We start from the raw sequence: 17,783 nt of genomic DNA, 5'->3' as shown, positions 1-17,783 counted from the left end.
CTTTGAAGAAAGCACTTTAAAATGTCTCCCAAAAGTGTCTAGAATATGCCACATTATTAGGAGCTGACGTGTGAAAGCCTCTTCTCTGGCCCTACATTTACAGCATTTAGCAGACTTACATATGTATCTGCACAAGTGTATGCATGCACTCCCTTGGAGTCAAACCCATGACCTTCTGGTTACGGCCTGGAGCCTAGACGAGGTCATAACATATGGTAGGCGATCTCTGCTGCTATATGCTTGTGCAGTGCTATATGCAGTGCATATTTCGGTTAGCTTCCCTTCACACGGATGGACTGAATCCACCATGTAGAAGAATGGGTAAAAATTTTACTTAACCACTTGTTTTATACTTTATTTGCACATACTGAACAAACTTTTATATCATGATATAATTTATAAATGATGTACAATCTGTAAAATTCAGTCATCTCAAAACATGCAATAAAGAATGTGAAATAAATTAATGAGCTCAGGGCCCAATCTTGGTATCTATAAATTTCTTGGGAAAAACTTACAAACTTATGTACATGTGACAAATCTAACAGTCAACAGAGTGCTTTACAACTTAATATTCTGTGAAATCAAACAAGAATTGGGGGGGGGGGGGGAGTACTTCAAAACGTATGGTTTACAAAGTGCTGGTATAGGTGACAAAAACTGAAAGCAGCAAGAAGCAGCACTGAGAAATACAGGCAGCAAATTAGTCTCTGACTGAAATAGACCGACCGTCATCCTCAGCAACAAAACCACAAAGCACATGGTAGAAAAAGGAAGTTCACATGGTCACTAATGTAGAGGATCCTACTTCAGTCCTTGTGGACTCTGCTAGTCCATGTAAATGTTCTGTTCCAGCTTCACAATACACCCCAGCCTTCACATTCCTGGTTTAGGTGAGTTGGAGCTGGAGGGGGGAGGGGGGACTGAGCCAGGTAAGAGTCCTCAAAGAATGAATCGATAACCTTTGCACTAAAAGTCTTCAACTGTTATATTTCAAGTAACATTGCACCAAAACAATTTACACATCCAAAGCACTGTATAAATCAAACAGTTTCTTCCCCTTCCCTTGATATAGTAACTATTTTAAGGAAAACGGACAATGGCGAATATTAAATATGTACTGTTGTGGTGTTATAGTGGTGTTATGTAGTATGCAGTACACGGAAATGAACAGCGCAGATTACCACATCCCTTTGTCATTCTGATATCGCCTTCGCCAACTATCCCAGCAGGCAGGTGAAGCAGCAATCAGGGCAAAAACAGAAGCCTGGTAAGTATTCACAGGTTCTCAACTAGAAGCAGGGGATCTTTCTACGCCATTCAGGAGGCTCCTACCACTATATTCTGGGTCAACCACCTACTTTCAGCACAAAGTACTCTAATGAGAACCCAGGACTCTGCTTGCCACCTGGATCCAGTCCACGTATAATTCAGTCATGTAATTCAGTCAAGCCAGGCCACAAAGGTGGGCAGGCCTCTCCGTGCCTGCTTCTCACATACCCTCAAGTATAATGTTAACGGAAAATAACCCCTCAGCCCTTTTCTTTCTTTTCTTTTTAGACATTTGCTGAACCCCCTGCCCCATGTGCAACACCTCAACAATATCCCAAAACAGCAGAGGCCTGCCTGGGCCCTTAGATGGCTTTAAGTAGGAAAAAGGAGGGCAAAAAAAGTGAAAGTGCCGAGACCTCTTCAGAACCGGACTGGACCAACATATAGACGACTGTGCTACAGCGTCTGACCTGCATCCATCAGACACGCTTGTGAGGCACACCATAACTGCTGCCCAGTTATGAGGTCACACACACACACACACACACACACACACACACACACACACACACACACACACACACACACACACACACACACACACACACACACACACACACACACACACACACACACACACACACACAGTGGCAGGACACTCAAAACGTCCCTTGCGTTTGTCTCCTTGGTGTCCAGGGGCTCGTGTGGAGGAGGCAGGCGGGTCTCTCACACGCTGAGGGGCAGCATGCCAGGAGGGGACACAGCGCGCGGAGATCCTATTCCTGTCAGAGTACCGGGGTCCAGCCCGTTCACAGTCCTGCACCACAGCACAATCAATAAACAGTTGTACGGCCCGTCAGAGCCAACAGGCTAGTTCATTTTGGTCATAATCGGTAGGCATAGGGCACTTTTAGAAACAACATAAAAAATAGATTTTTTTTAAATGCAGAAAGCAATGCTTCAGTCTCAGGCAAAAGGCAGAAAGGATTATACTACTCACGCTTTGTCAAAGTATGTCGTGTGGAGCGAATGAGAGAACTTGGTTGCGTTGCTGTTCACCAGGTTCCCATTTCCTGTGCTGTAGGTCTTCCTTGCTGCCTGATCCTTGGCAAAGTTCCTGCAAGCAGCCAGCTTGGACTCCAGAGCCTGGGAGGATTGAGGAATAATGCACAGTGAATATTGTTCCTGCCCACTGTGAGGACACCTGGCGCCCGCATGCTACTCTACATGATCCAGAGCAATGAGATGGAAGCTTAAAATGGTGGACGCGGCAGAATTCCAGAAATTACCCCAACTTTCCGTAAGAGGTCTCCAACAATGTTGAGGGCAGAGATCCTGGCAGATGGGGTGAGCGAAGAGGTTCCACAACCGTTGGTCAGTGCTAAGACAAAAATAAAATCGAATGAGCAAAATGAGAAAGGGATTCAGGAAGGGATTGGCATAGGTGGGAGGAGAGGAATTCATACACAGCGTTACCTTTCTGAGTCATGAAGGGATGGTCTATGACTTTTCCCACTGGCGTAGCCGGGAGGGACAGGGAGGCCTGGACTGCAGTGTCCATTTTGTCAGTGTCCTGGGTGGGGGAGCTGGGCGCTGACATTCTGGTGACGTCTGTGGACCTTTCTCGCACAGCCAGCTCTTGCCTCAAGTCTACAGAACATAAGGAAAGACGACAGTCAGTTTGGGCCCAGTCTTTAGCAGCACGGTGCGGGTAGAGGACTTCAGTATTACCCCTGGCTTCGTCCTTCAGCCTCTGCACAGACACCAGGAGAGACTCCTTCTCATCCAGCTCACTCTCCAGGAAGGCGTTCCTCTCTATGGCCTGGTTAAGCCGCTGCTCAAAGTCCTCCAGAGACGTAATGGTGGCCCTGTATAAGTCAACCCAACCACATAAAATGTACATTTAGGAATGGTGGTCAAAACATTACTCTCTGTGGTCAGGGGCCTCAGTGACAGATGTCTGTGTGAAACTATAAACCAAGAGACACAAAGGAAGTGAAAAGCCTGGTCAGAGGCACAGTGTTGTGTGCTGGGGGCACATACCTCTTGGCTCTCTCTAGGTCATCGTTGGCCTGCTCCAGCTCACGGACGTATTTGTGCAGCTGCTCCTTGATGCAGCGCGTTTGGCCCAGATCATCCTCCAACATGGAGATCTGTTTATAGCTCTGTGCATACTGTTGCTCCAGCTTCTCCTACACAGCACAGCCAAGCATATGAAGCAGAGAGATTTAGAGCGCTGGCAACCATTGGGTGGCACAGGGAGCACGCATGGTGAGGAGGGGTTAATGGGGATCTGGCATCCCCTTCTGTGGGCACAACCCTCTAATGAATCACATTACTGAAGGGGAAGGTTTGTTTAGCACTAACAAATTGACCCCATAACTCAGATATAAATATTGTTTACTCTGGGAAGGGGTGAGAGGAAATATGTTTACTTTGTATGAATCCTTTTTTCCCCCTTTCCTTCAATGTCACATTTTCCATTTTCTTCTGCCTGATCCAATTAAGTGCAGCAAAGGATTACCTTCAGGTCTTTTATAGCATGTACTTGGCTCATGATCAGACAATATTGTTGGCTGACACCTTCTACCAAACTTAACTCCAAGCCCTTTCCTCCTTTTGGAGTGAAATGGGAGATAAAGCGTCAAGAAAGACAGAAATCCTATGAAAAGCGCACGCTGATGAAGGTGCCAGCGAGATCGGCATCCTACCTTTAAGATGTCCACCTCACTCTTTAGCCGCTGGTTCTCAGCCTGCAGGTCTCTGATGCGGTGCTCCGCCTGGCCCAACTGGGCCTCCAGCTCTGCCTCCAGCTCACGACTTCCTTCCTGGAATTCCTGTAGCTCTTCCTGGGCGTCATGGTAACTGCAAAAACGAGTACACGCCCAAATCAGACGAAGTTCAATAACCAAGGAGGAACTACTGTGGCCTGGGCCATCTGGGATGTCATGCATTCGGAACTTAGTTCACATACAAGTTTGCATGCAGTGGTCAAACTCGAAGGATGGGTCTATGATCATTTAGTCCTTGAAAGATGTGCCTTCAGTGAATAATTAATTGCAAATTACCCTGAATCAGTGGCAACCTGATTTTTACAGAATATGAGAGAGTACCCTGGTGCTGCACAAACCCAAACAAGGTTCTACTGGTTTGGAAATGCACATTGGGCTGATGTGAGGCTGACATGTCGGGTGAAGTGCAGTTACATAAAATATCAGAGTTAGAACTGTTCTGCCCATTTATAAGGCATTTTTAGTGCCAAGCAGGTCTGCACATTCCTGCCACAGCATCACCTCACAATAAGCCTCCTCAGCACAAACCCAAACAGCACTAGCACGAAAACAGGAAATGCCTCCAAACCTCAACCTACTTCCCCATTCTCTCTCTGGTACCACATCAGCCTCATTTACACAAGTACAGGAATGCTTCAAAAGGCATTAGTTCGAAATACACAAAGATGCATGACAGTGGAAGTTACAAAAGCATTCCTGGTAAAACCCCAAAATCTGATGCTGGTAAATTCTAAAAATATGCCTTCTGTCGCAACCAGTAAAAAAACTCTGCATGCTTGCCTGTGATTGAAACGTCACCTGGCAGAAAAAAAAAGAACACACTCAGTCCTCTGCAGGACATTTCTGGGCTTTTAACAGTTCCTGAGCTTCACCAAAGCTCAGGTAGGGATGGGACAGCAGGGGGATTCCAGCAAATGTTCAGAAATGTGTTTCAAGTCATCTCCAAACTGACTAGGAACCAGTAGCAGTGTATCTAAGCAAATGGGCAGCTCACAGTCTCTTATAGCTTCCTGTAGCTAAAATAAAGGTAGCTTCACGGGAAGGAATGCTGTACTTCTACAATGGTCAACATGTGAAGTTCCAATACTAAAATAGATTAAAAACAAAAACAAAAAACCTGTTCTCTTTTAATGTTTCATTTTCAAAAATTGCTCCCAAGAAAGTTCTGACCAGAACAGGTCTGAACCCAAACACAATGACAATGGAAGCCCATATAATACACAACTCCATTTGTGTAATGTCAAATCCTGTGGGCAGACTGCCTTTAACGAAACTGGAAGCTAAGGGAGACTTGAGGCACACTATGCAAATGTGAGTCTACTCATGAAGATACTAAACACTGTACAGAACATCCTAATGTTAGTGTTTCTACTGGCCTCTCTGCTACAGTCAGAGTCAGTCAAAGGTAAAGCCCATTTTCCCCACTTTAGACCACTTGAAAAAAGGAGCCATCTGAAGCTCTTTCGTTACTGGTATTCAGTATTGATATTAGCAAAACTGAAAACCAGTGTACACATTTCACTTGCCCCATTACTTGTCCATTTTCCAGAAAGCATGTCCAATTAATATTGAATAAAGCTTTAAACATAACAAAAGGACTTTGATGGATTTCTAGAGGTAGGAAAGTATCTTAAGAAATTACTCTCTCAGGCACATGGGCTGACAGCAGACTAAAGAAAATTACAACAGCTCCATTAAAGCTTAAAATGCTAAGCTGTACACCACACTTAATTTAAAGTATTGGTTTAAGCTACTATTACCAATTAGCAAAAAATAATTAACAGCAGTCAAAAATCACTTACCTTTTCTTGTATGTGAGGGACATGTTCTTCCAGTATTCAATTTCCTCATCTTTTGAGGTAAATTTTGGCATCATCTCTGTGTCCATGGTAGAAGCCTATGGGAGGAAAAGAAACGAGAGAGTCATTTGCGGTTTGTGACTAATAATTAATCAAGGTTCACCTCATTAGGACTGCTCTGTCCCTGATCAGCACATCAAAAGACAGGCATCAGTGTTCACCATGAATCAGGAGAGCACCAGTCTGCCTCCCAAATGGCAGACTACTGTAAATACTGTAAATTTAACAGAGCTGGAACTCAGGTTTGATCTTTTAACCTCAGCCCAGAAACCACAGAAATGTTGTCTTGGTTTGTGGTTTCTGACCATGGTTTTGGCTTTAACTATTATATAGTGGACAGAAAATACCATCAATGTAATCACCAGCTAATATGCTACCACAGGAATTTAATGTTAATTAAAAAAACATCAATGAATAGCAAATGCTGATTTTTCAGTAATTTTTTTAAAATGTTATCCTCCTTGCTTAATAGCAACTACTTTATCCATCAAGATTTAAATATAACTGGAAACAGTTCTGGATTAGCCTGCCAATTCATTTCAGTGCTCACTCCCTCAGCAGTTGGGCCTGAAGCCAAACTGCCCCTTGGAGAGGTAAAATACACTTATGGACATATAAAGGCTATACAGTTCTCGGAAATACAGATAAATCACAGACCCATTACAGATAAATCACAGACCCAATAAAGTAATGTAAAAATATCGTCTGCATTGATAAACTATCATACTGTGTATTGGTGGCATACCAAACTCTTCAAGAGACTGATGTCTTAACTGACCTTTGGTGTGGGAAACCTTTTTAGTTGATGATATGCTGGAATACCCACCATTAACAGGTGCATTAATGGCTCCTGGGTGGGGTATAAGAGCTGTTGCTGGCATATGAGCTTGTAAAGGCTTAGAAGCAGTACAAGGAGAAATATTTCAGATACATGTTGTGCCCCTACAAGCAGCTCAGGGGCTTGTGTGGTATTAAGAAACAAAACAGATTTCTTCCTCATAAAAGTGTACATTTCTTTTAAAACAAGCAGAAAAACAGCAGCCTAAATAATGGCAAAACATTCGAACAGTTCTCCATACTCATTTGAATTTCTCTGACCTGTCAATAGAACATGAATTTACCATAAAAGTGAGAATAAACATCACACAACCATCTTCATTCTGAAGTGCTCCGCAGGAACACACAAGACAGGCAAAATAACAAATCCAGGAATAGAAACCACTGAAGTAGTAAAGTGTAGCACAGCCTGTTATGTACAAAAATGCAACATCTAAAGCACAAGTAAATCTCTGCTTTACAATTATATTAGATATCCTGCATTGCATTAATATCGGTGTGATTTATTTGACATTTAAAAGGCTTGCCTTTAAGTCAAAAACAATTGCTGCCACAGATTTTAGAGCCAATGCACTGCAACATACAAAGTGATATAAAGGCACATTTGAGCACTGATCTCCAAGTAAAAATGTTATATGAAGAAAAGGAAAACATTTTAAAATAGCTCAGGTCAGCTTTTTGTGATCAGTGTGGTTTTAATATTTTCCTTTTTATTCAATTCACAAACTAATATTCAGATGGTACTTTACATTGGTGTGCATCTTAGAGCATGATGAGAGCATCCATGATGTGTAGTGCTAAAACATGATTTCCTCAAATTATTTCATGCCCAACCAATCACTGACCTCCCATTTAAATATTTTCAGAATTTCAGTGTTTCTGTTCGGTGGCCTCTCAAGAATATATGAATAATTTATTTCTTTAACTTTCTTTACTCAAATGAGATGAATTTCTGTCTGCTCTTTTCATCAACTCCCTGTTATTAATTATTTTACAAACTGCAAAATCTTAAACCAAGGTGTCTTGCTGTCTTCTCTACAATGACTATGAGAATGTTCCAGGTCCAATGCCATCTAGCGTTTATCTCTGGTTACATGGAGAGTTTGTGCTCCCAGCAAAACTCTAATTTCTAACAATGACAACACAGGAAAGGAAAGCGATGATGTCCTTCACTTTCGTTTAGGTCTGTTCTGTCGCTTCTCAATGACTATACAAATGGGCATTTGCTGAGCAGGGTCAGATTAGGGCCTAGCTAGGTTATTTCCCCGTATTGCCGAGTAACAGATCAGCCATTCGCTACCGTTACATCCTGCAGGATGAACACCAGTATTGGTGTTCATATTAAACCAGCTAAGTTAGCGAATTTAGATGAACACAAATCTTCACCACGGAGCACTGTCGGAGTATGAAACTAAAATAAAACCTAGCTAACCCTATCTTGGCTACAAATGAACACCCTATCGAGGTGAACAGACACCATGCTAAAAAGGCTTCGAGGGAGCAGAATTTAGACCTTGCTTGTTGAAGCAAGCTTAGCCATAAGACAGTTAACCAGCCAACCAACTAAGCTATCTACATTCATGTCATTGCCTTTCCAAAGTCTGCTTTTTAGCCAAGCTAACTAGGTTAGTTAAGATATTTCAACAGGCCAACTTAAAGTTAACGCCTACAAAGCATTACACAGCAACGGACTGTCTAGTTAGCTAGCTACTTCGCAATAAAAATATACAGCGGACTCTCGATGTCAACACATTGTTTTCCTCCAGGATGACAGGTCTAATAAGTTACCTCGCTAACCTTGTTACCTTGGAAACCTGAGAGTGACTCTTATTTCCAGGCCAGTCCGACACGCTCGGCAACACAATTATCCGTTGATCAGCTCGCGCAGATACCTGGCCGGCTGGCTAGCTAGCTAGCTAGGTGGGTTAAGCTAGCTAAGAAGGATACTTATCTAGTATATGGATTTCAGTCAGAACACAGAAAACCACACATGTGTATCATTTACCTCGAAATTTACCTTAACATGCCCCGTCCGTGAGTTCACTTTACCGGCTCAAAATTCCCAGCCCTGTCGCGCGACTTCACTGCCGTCTACTGAGGAAACGCCAACGCGGCTCGCGATTTTTTTTTTTCTGGAAAGGGTGGTACGACTTCCGGTAAGATCGGCACTTACGTAATGACGTCACTGACGACGTGCCCAACGTTAGCAACGTAGTCGTACAGTTAACCGGTAAACGCGCGGCTCAGTTCTCACAAGCCTTGTTTGGACGGGTTTAAATTTAAAATGAGGTCCCACAGGCTAATTAAAGAGGTCGATTATAATGGCAGGTGCGGTTAAGTCATTAGTTTTACGTAAATTACTACTCGCTGTATCTTCGCCAGTTCTTCATATCGAACTTCATCTCATGTTAATTGCCGATGGGCCTATATTAATACTAAATGATTAAACGATTTAACACTGTATTAAAGCCGCTAATCATTTAGCTAGGCTATTAATTTTTCAGCATTTAATGTTAGAAATGTTACCACATGACGCTATAATTCAAATGCAATACAACCCAATTACATACAATTCATTCCTGTTGGAATTTTATTGCTGCCCGGTGAGAATTTAATAAACGTGTAAACAATGTAGGCCTATTAGAGACGTCCTGCTGATGACGTCCTGCTGGCTTATAAGCTCTATTTGTTTCTTATCGTGCTAGACATGTAGCTTGTAATTAGATAGATACGACAAATATACAAATGGATTTTTTTTTGTTTCATGCTTAGATCCTCGACTGCACACGGACTGCACGCACATAAGAGGTATAGTGGTGATCAGTAGCCTATTTTTCAAGATCTTAAAACTACCAGATACACCATTCTTCCAGAAGACATTCCATAACACTGTTACATTGTTTAATATTATTGCATTAAACCCTCTAAATGAAACGTTAAGATTATCCAATGCTTTGATGGAATATTTTTATACACCATTCAGGATGGTAGTCCCCTCAATGAGGCAATTATATCAAAGTTGTTCTGCTGTACAATCAGGCTCTATTTAAGACTAAAAAAAGAGAGAAATATTGTTTTGTAATTATGACTAATTTTATTTAAGCATACGTATATCCCGAGAAAATGGTGTCAGCTTCACCGATCCTTTTGCTCACTCTGGACACAAATACTTTCTAACAAAAATATATCCAGAAAACTGTTAAAATAACATGTGATTAAACTGACAAAAATTACAACTGTCGTAACTTTCCCAATAAGATACTTAGAAGGCAGTGCACATTTGTAAAATACAATAAACATAATAATTGCCATGAAATTAATGAGCCACCTGTTTTTAAATAACTTGTAGCGTTACAGATTCACTTTTCTGGTTTTAAATTATGTTCGCATGTTTTGATTATTTCACACATATACGACATGTTATTGTGTCTAACCTACTTGTATAGGTCCCCAAATAAACATCTTAAATAATTTTAATATTCAGCCTATCTAGTGCAAATATTTTGCCTCTTCATTAACAGTTACTGTCTAAAACACAAGATGGCGCATTTTACTATTTTACCATGGTTACACTGTTAAAGCGCATCTTTTTACTACAGATGAAAATGCTACTGTTAGAAAAAGATTAAAGACTAGGAGATATTTTAACGTAGCAATTTATTTGAATCTGTTACAAGACTTCGCAATAGACAGAGTGAAGCTAAGGTGAAAGATGTAACGTAAGCCCGCTACAGATATGCCTTCTCCAAAAACGATACCTCACCGGACCATGTGGTCTCTTCAGGTCCTTGTTAAAAAGCGAGTCATTGATACTGGTCGGTTGTGTACGTCTCGATTCGGTCGCCTTTCCAGTTTGACAACATTCCCTTCACCTGACACTGACAAGCAGCAATTTCTAAAGAACCTTTTTTTTTTTTTTACCTTCATTTTATAACTTCACGCTCAACGTGAGCGACACTTTGACTTGAAGCTTGTCGTATTTTTTTTTTACATTTTTTTTTTTAAACGTGTGTAAGGTACAGGTGAATTTAGCGCTGTCCTTCCAGAAGGGTCTTATCTGCCCAGCGATGGACGAGGAAGCGCAAGACTCCGAGTGTCCAGTTTGCTACGAGAGTCTTCAGGAATCACCCCGCACACTGAGCTGCGGACACGTATTCTGCCACGACTGCCTTGTCAGAACGTTTGTCAGCGTGAACCGGGACGAGATAGTCACCAGGGACAGTATCATCTGTCCCATTTGCAGACACGTTACATTCGTTACCAAGCAAGGACTTGGTGGATGCAGCGGCAAAACGGAAAAGAACGCGAAGATTTTGGAAGTGCCCTCGCCATCTAATTCACGCTCTCTGAATGTTCGACTTCCCTGGATAGGACAATGCATACCATGGGTTTCGTCCAGACGGAGCCGTCAGAGACTTGTCTGTCCTAAGGAGTCCTTGCAGGTTTTCATCATCAGCGACCTGGGGCGCCCCATGTCTGAAGAAGATATTATTGATGTTGGGGCAAACGCGGGGATTCAAGAAAACAGCAGGACCCTTCGGTGTGCTCTTTGTACAACCTCACATTGTCTCCTGATCCTTTTGATAGCTTTTACTTTGCTGGCTTTGGTAGCTGCAACACTCCCGTGGGTTCTGTTGGCTTGAAGTGTGTAACATTTCCAGGACCATAACCTTCTGTTTTCAACTATGGCATGACATAAAAATCTGTTACCTTCTGTTTCACTGACACCTGCTTTACTGCTAGACAGACTTTATAGTTTAAAGGAACTGTAAGAAATACAGCGAAATCAGAGGATCAATAACCCTTTTTACATTTCACTATAGCTTGCCATGTCCCCAAGGGGAAACCGTGATCTGCCCTTTATCCCCAAAGAGAGGACTGTGGATTTAAACAAAAACGGCAGGAGAAAAGTACTTCCTGGAGTACTTCCACCAAATTATTAATGTGAGAAAGAATCGTTTGAATAAGGATGGGGCCCGTGAGAGAAGACGAGCCCGGCGGGGATTGAAAGGGGAGAACTTTGTGGGCTGAGGTTATGTGGCCATTCTGAGAAAGGAGCCAGGTTTCAGCTCAGGAAGGGAGATGCTATGTGTTCGTTATGTAGGTTGCATTCCCATGTGTTTCTTTTGCAGGGGGCACACCCTTGCTTTTCAAGCACTTCAGGTCCCACAGGTTGGGAGACTCATTTTTCCCATTCGTCTCTTCTCTCGCCGCGCCTGCTGACCAAAGCGTACTGGCTGACACAGCTGAAGTACTAACTTTACATGGATATATTCATTTCACCACCTTCTTCAGTCTGGTTAAAGGAAAGCACATCCATTTTTCAAGATCTACATGGTTTTACAATTACATTAAAAAAAACAAACAAACAAAAGAAACAGCATTATGACTCTCGTGTGTGTTTGTGCATTACTAGGTTTTGCTTCCAGCACTCCAATTTGCCACCTTTATTTCTCTTATAATGGAAATGTATGATAATATTTTACACTGTATTATAAGTATAGAAATTGTATGACATTTAAACCATAGTTTGTCTTACTATAACACCAGTTTCCTAATAATTCCCCAAATTTGATTCCGTCTTCTGTTTAAACTGTCCTTTACAGGCAAGGTCTCTGGGACACAAGCAATCAGAACAGACAACCCAGAAGTATTAAAAATGTAGAGTTCTCGTTCTCTCTCTGTCTCTCTCTTTCTCTTTCTCTCTCTGTCTCTCTCTCGCTCGCGCTCTCTCTCTCACATTCTGAACAGGATTGCGCTAGGCTTCACGGTACACACTGTGTTGTTCCACTGATATGCTAAGCTGAAAGGAGGAGCAAAGATCGGAAGGGCGTGACTTACAAGTTGGGACGTAAGTTATGAATGGAGAGAAGAGGCTTTACATCAATGATCTGATACATAAAGCCACACCTGTTTGTTGTTGTTTGCTTTTTTTTTTTAACCTGCTGGTTGTAGATACCTCACATTTTTTGGCCGCCTCTCCTGTTTGCTCATAACATTGAAGAATTTCAAAAGAAAGTGAGAAGATTTCAAAAGAAATTGGTAGTGCATATCCACTGCATTATCAAATCCACGTCCCGGTCTTAAGACCGCCAAAAAAATAAAATAAAATAAAAATAGTAAACTGGCAATGGCGATGTTTAGATTTCTGGGCAGCAAACAAATAATGAGTTTATACTGTATTTATACAACTTGTCTTGTCCATTAAATGTAATTATTTGCAGTACAACATTATTGAAGACTGAACTGCACTTTATTGTGAATGTTGTGAATGTTAGGTGATCATTAAACAATAAAAAAAAAATTTCACAGGCTCAAATGGCATATTTGTACTGAATGATTTTACTGCCACGTTGGAAGTCCTGGAGTCCTGGTACTAAGTGAAGACCACAGTCAACAGGTGGTTGTTCCAACCTTGCACATGAACCTCTTTCTTCCTTAACAAAGAAATGATTAAAAGTTGAAAGGAAATGTTGTGGTTGGTTGGTGTAAATGTTAGCTGCGTTCCCCGTGGTCCTCGATGAATTCAGCCTGGTACCTCAATCCTAACATTTACAGCAGCCACATGCAAAACAGGACAGGATGTGGCTCACGACTGTATGATAACAGTACCAGCAGAGAGCAGCAGACGAGTGCACTGGCATGTGTATCCCCTCCTGACCATCAGGGTTTACACAGGCAACAAGCAGATGAACCGCAAATCGGCACCTAAATAACGGAAACAAACCATGCGTCTGTTGCAGCTTCTGTAAGGTACTGACGAAGCCTTTACCTCAGTGTAGATCATTGTAAAGGTTGTCACATTCAATTGCCACTCTTATTAAGGATGCCCACCTGCCTCTTCATAGAACACTGAAGAAACCAGCACAGACAGGAAAAAAAAACAAACCCGAAACAAACAAAAAAATTTTTTAAGTGCACACAAAACTCGTCAATAGCTTCAGGACATAAATATCTATTGTGAGGGCACTTGCAATTATCATTGTATAATCACCACAACTATTAAAAGAGTACTCAGTCACCAATAATCATCATAATAAAAGTCACTGAGAACGCACACTGAGGCATACCATACATTTCAGCGAAGAAGTCCTCTTGTCCCTGAAGTACACAAACGCTTATTCAAAGGAACAGACGGTAACGAAGGCCGTGACTTTTGGGAAACTTTCGGAGTCAAGCTCTTAGGATGGGAAAGACACAGGGTGCTTATGGCCGCCTTCCAGTGTGCAGAACACTAGAATAAAAGTGTAGTTCCGTTCGTTCTGCTTTCACTTCAGACGAGACCGACCGAAGCGTCGGTGGTCTGAGGTGCAGAGTGTGCAACCACATGGATAGCACGTCTAACCCACTTTCACAGCCTGCGTTTGGCTGTGGCTTTGAACGCGTTAACCCTGGAACACTTCGTGGAGAAGGCAGTGAGACTAGGGTGAGATTGGCGCTTTAGAGCCTGGTCTTCTCGATACTGACAGCCTGGAAACGACCCCTGAAGCGTTTCTGATTTGTAAAATAGGCTATTTGTTTGATGGGATAGTACAACGGAGAATACAAAGGCCCCTCAAAATGGCAACGAGGAGAATAAAGGTAATAGAACAGCTTTGGCGACCTAAAATATGACTATATATATGGCTACAAAGCACATGGTTTGGCTTCTGGCACTGGTATTCCTGTTTCAACTCCATGTGCCATAAAATGACCCCAGCATCAAAGAGAATCATGGGTTTCATAGCCATTTATGGTGTTTTTAATTTTATTCTCGTTTAGATAAACTTTACTTGTGCAATACTGGCCACCTCCATCCTTTTCTTTATGGGAAAATGCAACTGCATCCAAAAGCAATTCTACTCTCAAAAGATTCAGAACGTCTCCAATTTCTAAAACAAAGTGTTGCACACAATAGATACATTTCTTATACATTTACATTTCTTCATTTCTAGTGATGAATGTAGTTCACTAGTAAAGTATTTCAATATTGTTAAGTTTGATTAAGGCTGTATGAGACCTGCAGGAGTTCAGATTTCTCCAGGGTTAAGCTCCATCTCCACTTTTAAGATATCCACATTCCTATTCTTATAGTTAGTATTCATGGCTTACAAAAGTGCAAAAGCTCGCTCTCTGTGTGAATCTGGCAACAAGGATTTAGGGACAAAATAATACTCAATTATTATAGAACATTATTTCTATACAAGATAAATATGGCATATCACACATATGAATATATAATTCATTATTTGCCTTTACATTTGTCTTCTCGTGAACACGTATCTACAGGTCTTTATGTACAGTCTTTGTATTTACACAGAAGCGGAACCTGTCAATACTCTTAAATTCTCAAAAGTGTAGCTGGAATGGGAGGCACAAAATATATCAGATTTGACCCTTAGTGACCAGTGGAAGTGACGCGTTTTACGTCTGGGCACTGGAAGAGTGAACAGTAAAGGGTTGTGTACCACTGACCTTAATGTAAAAGTCCTAGTAAATTTTATAAGAGTGAAACAAGAAATATTTACTATAAGCTCTTATCTCATTGTGTTTTTAGCCTAGTACGGATCTTCCAAAATAGTGTCAGGCTGTGCTAGATAAAACCGGTGCACACGTCAAATCTAAACATTGAATCAGAAATAGAGTCATGGTACTGACTGAGTGTTGTATATATACGTGTGCGTGCACGCTAGAACAACAGAGAGATTAAAAAAAGACAGAGAGTAACAGAGAGAGCTGGAGAAAAGAAAAGAGGGAAACTAGAGAGCCAAAATGAGGCCTGAAAAAAATCTGCATGCTTTATGTCTTCAGTAAATCTACAGGAATCGAAGCCTGTCTGCTGTCTTTGGCCCCTGTAAGGACAAGCAAGCACTACCCTCTTGGACCACAAGGGGGCGTTTTGAGCTTATCCTTCCAGCGTAAGGAGGGATACGAGGTTCCTTTGGAGTTAGCAAACACCCTAACATGTCCATCGTATCGGAATTTAACTGCAGGCTCCAATAAGTCAAACTGAAAAGGAGAGAAAGAGAATACAAGAAGAAAAGGGAAAAGAACCCCACAGCTGCTCGGAGTGAAAACAACATAGGTAGTATGGTACATCCACCAAGAAACACAGCACGCTCTAGCTGTGACATTCGGATGCTTCTCCCTGCCTTGCTTCTGCAACGGCACAAGTTGTGCACATGTTATTACATATCGCGTGTACTTATCAGTGAGAAGACGTGGTGGTGTTCTTGTTAGCCGTTGGCGGGTGTGAAAGTTGGAGCAGGTGTGTGTTGGGAGGGTTGGGGTCCAGCTCCAGTGGTGCAGGTGTGAGAAGGTTGCGGGGCGGGGTAAGGGGGCGGGTGGTCATTCGAACGCCCTCAGCTGAAGGCGGGGGAGGCTCGGCAGTGCTGGGCATCTGCTGGCTGGGCTCAGGGGTTACAGAGTGGTGCTCTGGCCCTCCTCCTCGGTCGCGGGCTTCCGCTCCGGAGAGTCGGCCAGGGGCCGGGAGACCCGGCAGGGTACGCCCACCCTGAACTCGTCCAGCAGGCTGTCCAGGTTGACGTTGATGGAGGGGATTTCCAGACTAAAGAGATCTGCTGTGGAAGACAATGAATGGGCACAAGGGCGTGGCGTGGAATGGTGTGTGTGTGTAGGGGGTGTTGGGGGGGGGGGGGTTTAGGACAACACGTTCAGGGTCAGATGGAAACAGGGTTATGGCAGTGAGGGTGATGATGGAAGATGAAGAAAGACAGAGGAGAGAAGAAGGGAAAGCAAGTTCAGTCCTTGTTGCATCGTTCAAGGCACAGCCAGCGTGAGTTGTTGTTTTAATGCGATTCGCTGAAGGAGAAGGCTGGAAACAGGGTTTGTTCCCTAACATTCTACACAGGGATTTCGTCACACTGAGCCACTGGTGAAACGTCTTTTGTCATCTAGAGGTGTCCTCTACTGCTTAAGCATAGCAATTGATGGCAACAGATTAATCATTGGTACTCAATCAATGACGACATGGTACGGAGTCACCACGGTTGACGTTGGCTTGATATCCACCACAATGACCGTAACACTTTGACACACAGACGATGGGATGGGTGTAAAGTGAGCCAGAGAGGACAGTGCGAACCTCTTCACTCGAATGGTGTGCAGCTCTCTGAGGAACTGCTGCATGGCCTGGGTTCTGATTGTGATGACCTCCCCTGTGTGAGAATGAGATGGGTTGTCACAGCGACTGGGGTGGGGCGGGATGGGGGCTGGGGGCATTTCAGAATCAACCCCCATGGTGGGCCCAGGCTCAGACAGGCTGGGGGTTGGCCTGGGCCCACCTGCGTGGTGAGGAGTTGCCACATGGCTGATAGAGGAAGGGTTCTGGCGTGGGAGACGGGGGGGGGGGGGGGGGGCAGGATAAAGAGGGCGCGTTTGTAACAGCGGACCTCAGAAGCGACGACATCAGCAACGCACGGGGGCGCTCCAGGAGGGTCCGTAAAGCCATGCAGAGCCCAGTCCCGGCACCATGCACAGATCACACGGACAAAATAAGGCAGCGGCGTACAGCTCCGCAAAGAGAGAGAGAGAGAGAGAGAGAGAGAGAGAGAGAGAGAGAGAGAGAGAGGGAAAGAAAAAGCAGAGAAAGAGAGAAACAGAGAGCAGGAGGGTGCGAATATGAGAGAACTGGCCAAAAAAAACCAGCGTGATGTACATGGAGGGGGGTGGAACAGGCTGAAGGACGCCCATACTCAGCCACAGCACCAGGCCTGACGGCGTGAGATGAGGCTACGGCGTGGGGCACGGCTGCGCGGCAGGTTTCGGGCTTACCCTAAACGTCCCCTCACACTTAGCCCACACTCAGTGCCTGGCCTCACACAGCTGCAAGGTGCACAACGATGGCAGGGGACAAGAAAGTCATACATCAATCAGAGTGATCAGGAGAATGACTGACAGACACACCTCAGAGGCTCACATGAGGAAACATACACGTCAAGGCCCACACAGCTGATCGCTAGAATGAGAGACAGACCACGAGCCTCACTTAAGGACAGAGTCTGACAGTAGTGGAGGGATTACC

General features: G+C 43.3%; 3 protein-coding genes across 12 annotated transcripts in view; 1 reads left to right on the top strand and 2 right to left on the bottom strand.

Annotated features, from left to right (window-relative positions):
* Window positions 1–1,815: 1,815 nt before the first annotated feature.
* On the bottom strand, window positions 1,816–8,906 carry ndel1b (nudE neurodevelopment protein 1-like 1b). Of its 3 annotated transcripts, XM_081711349.1 has the most exons (10): window positions 8,778–8,872; window positions 6,702–6,819; window positions 5,867–5,961; window positions 3,984–4,137; window positions 3,316–3,464; window positions 3,004–3,140; window positions 2,749–2,922; window positions 2,562–2,653; window positions 2,273–2,418; window positions 1,816–2,089 (listed from the first exon to the last, which is right to left on the bottom strand). In XM_081711349.1, exons 1-10 carry the CDS (start codon window positions 8,783–8,785, stop codon window positions 1,999–2,001), a joined length of 1,164 nt encoding a protein of 387 aa, XP_081567475.1. In that variant the 5' UTR covers window positions 8,786–8,872; the 3' UTR covers window positions 1,816–1,998. The 3 variants fall into 3 exon arrangements, with proteins under 3 accessions (XP_081567475.1, XP_026866612.1, XP_026866613.1); XM_027010811.3 differs by lacking the exon at window positions 6,702–6,819 and having other exon boundaries at window positions 8,778–8,906; XM_027010812.3 differs by lacking the exon at window positions 6,702–6,819 and having other exon boundaries at window positions 8,766–8,894.
* A 976-nt stretch (window positions 8,907–9,882) lies between these two features.
* Window positions 9,883–12,714, top strand: LOC113577886 (RING finger protein 222). Its single transcript, XM_027010794.3, has one exon. It carries the CDS (start codon window positions 10,828–10,830, stop codon window positions 11,401–11,403), a length of 576 nt encoding a protein of 191 aa, XP_026866595.2. The 5' UTR covers window positions 9,883–10,827; the 3' UTR covers window positions 11,404–12,714.
* Window positions 12,715–12,991: 277 nt separating this feature from the next.
* The window catches only part of arhgap44a (Rho GTPase activating protein 44a), a 29,321-nt gene continuing 24,529 nt past the window's right edge, over window positions 12,992–17,783 (bottom strand). For 4 of the 8 annotated variants that reach the window (XM_035524641.2, XM_035524643.2, XM_035524651.2 and 1 more), the window contains one exon: window positions 12,992–16,320. In XM_035524641.2, the coding sequence (XP_035380534.1) occupies window positions 16,160–16,320 (161 nt within the window). In that variant the 3' untranslated portion in view covers window positions 12,992–16,159. The other 4 variants (XM_081711347.1, XM_035524659.2, XM_081711346.1 and 1 more) reach the window with 4 other exon arrangements.

The sequence above is a fragment of the Electrophorus electricus genome, chromosome 3 (genome assembly GCF_041902795.1).
Source record: "Electrophorus electricus isolate QZ-2024a chromosome 3, ASM4190279v1, whole genome shotgun sequence".
Lineage (NCBI taxonomy): Eukaryota > Metazoa > Chordata > Actinopteri > Gymnotiformes > Gymnotidae > Electrophorus > Electrophorus electricus.
This window is presented reverse-complemented; position numbering and strand designations above follow the sequence as displayed.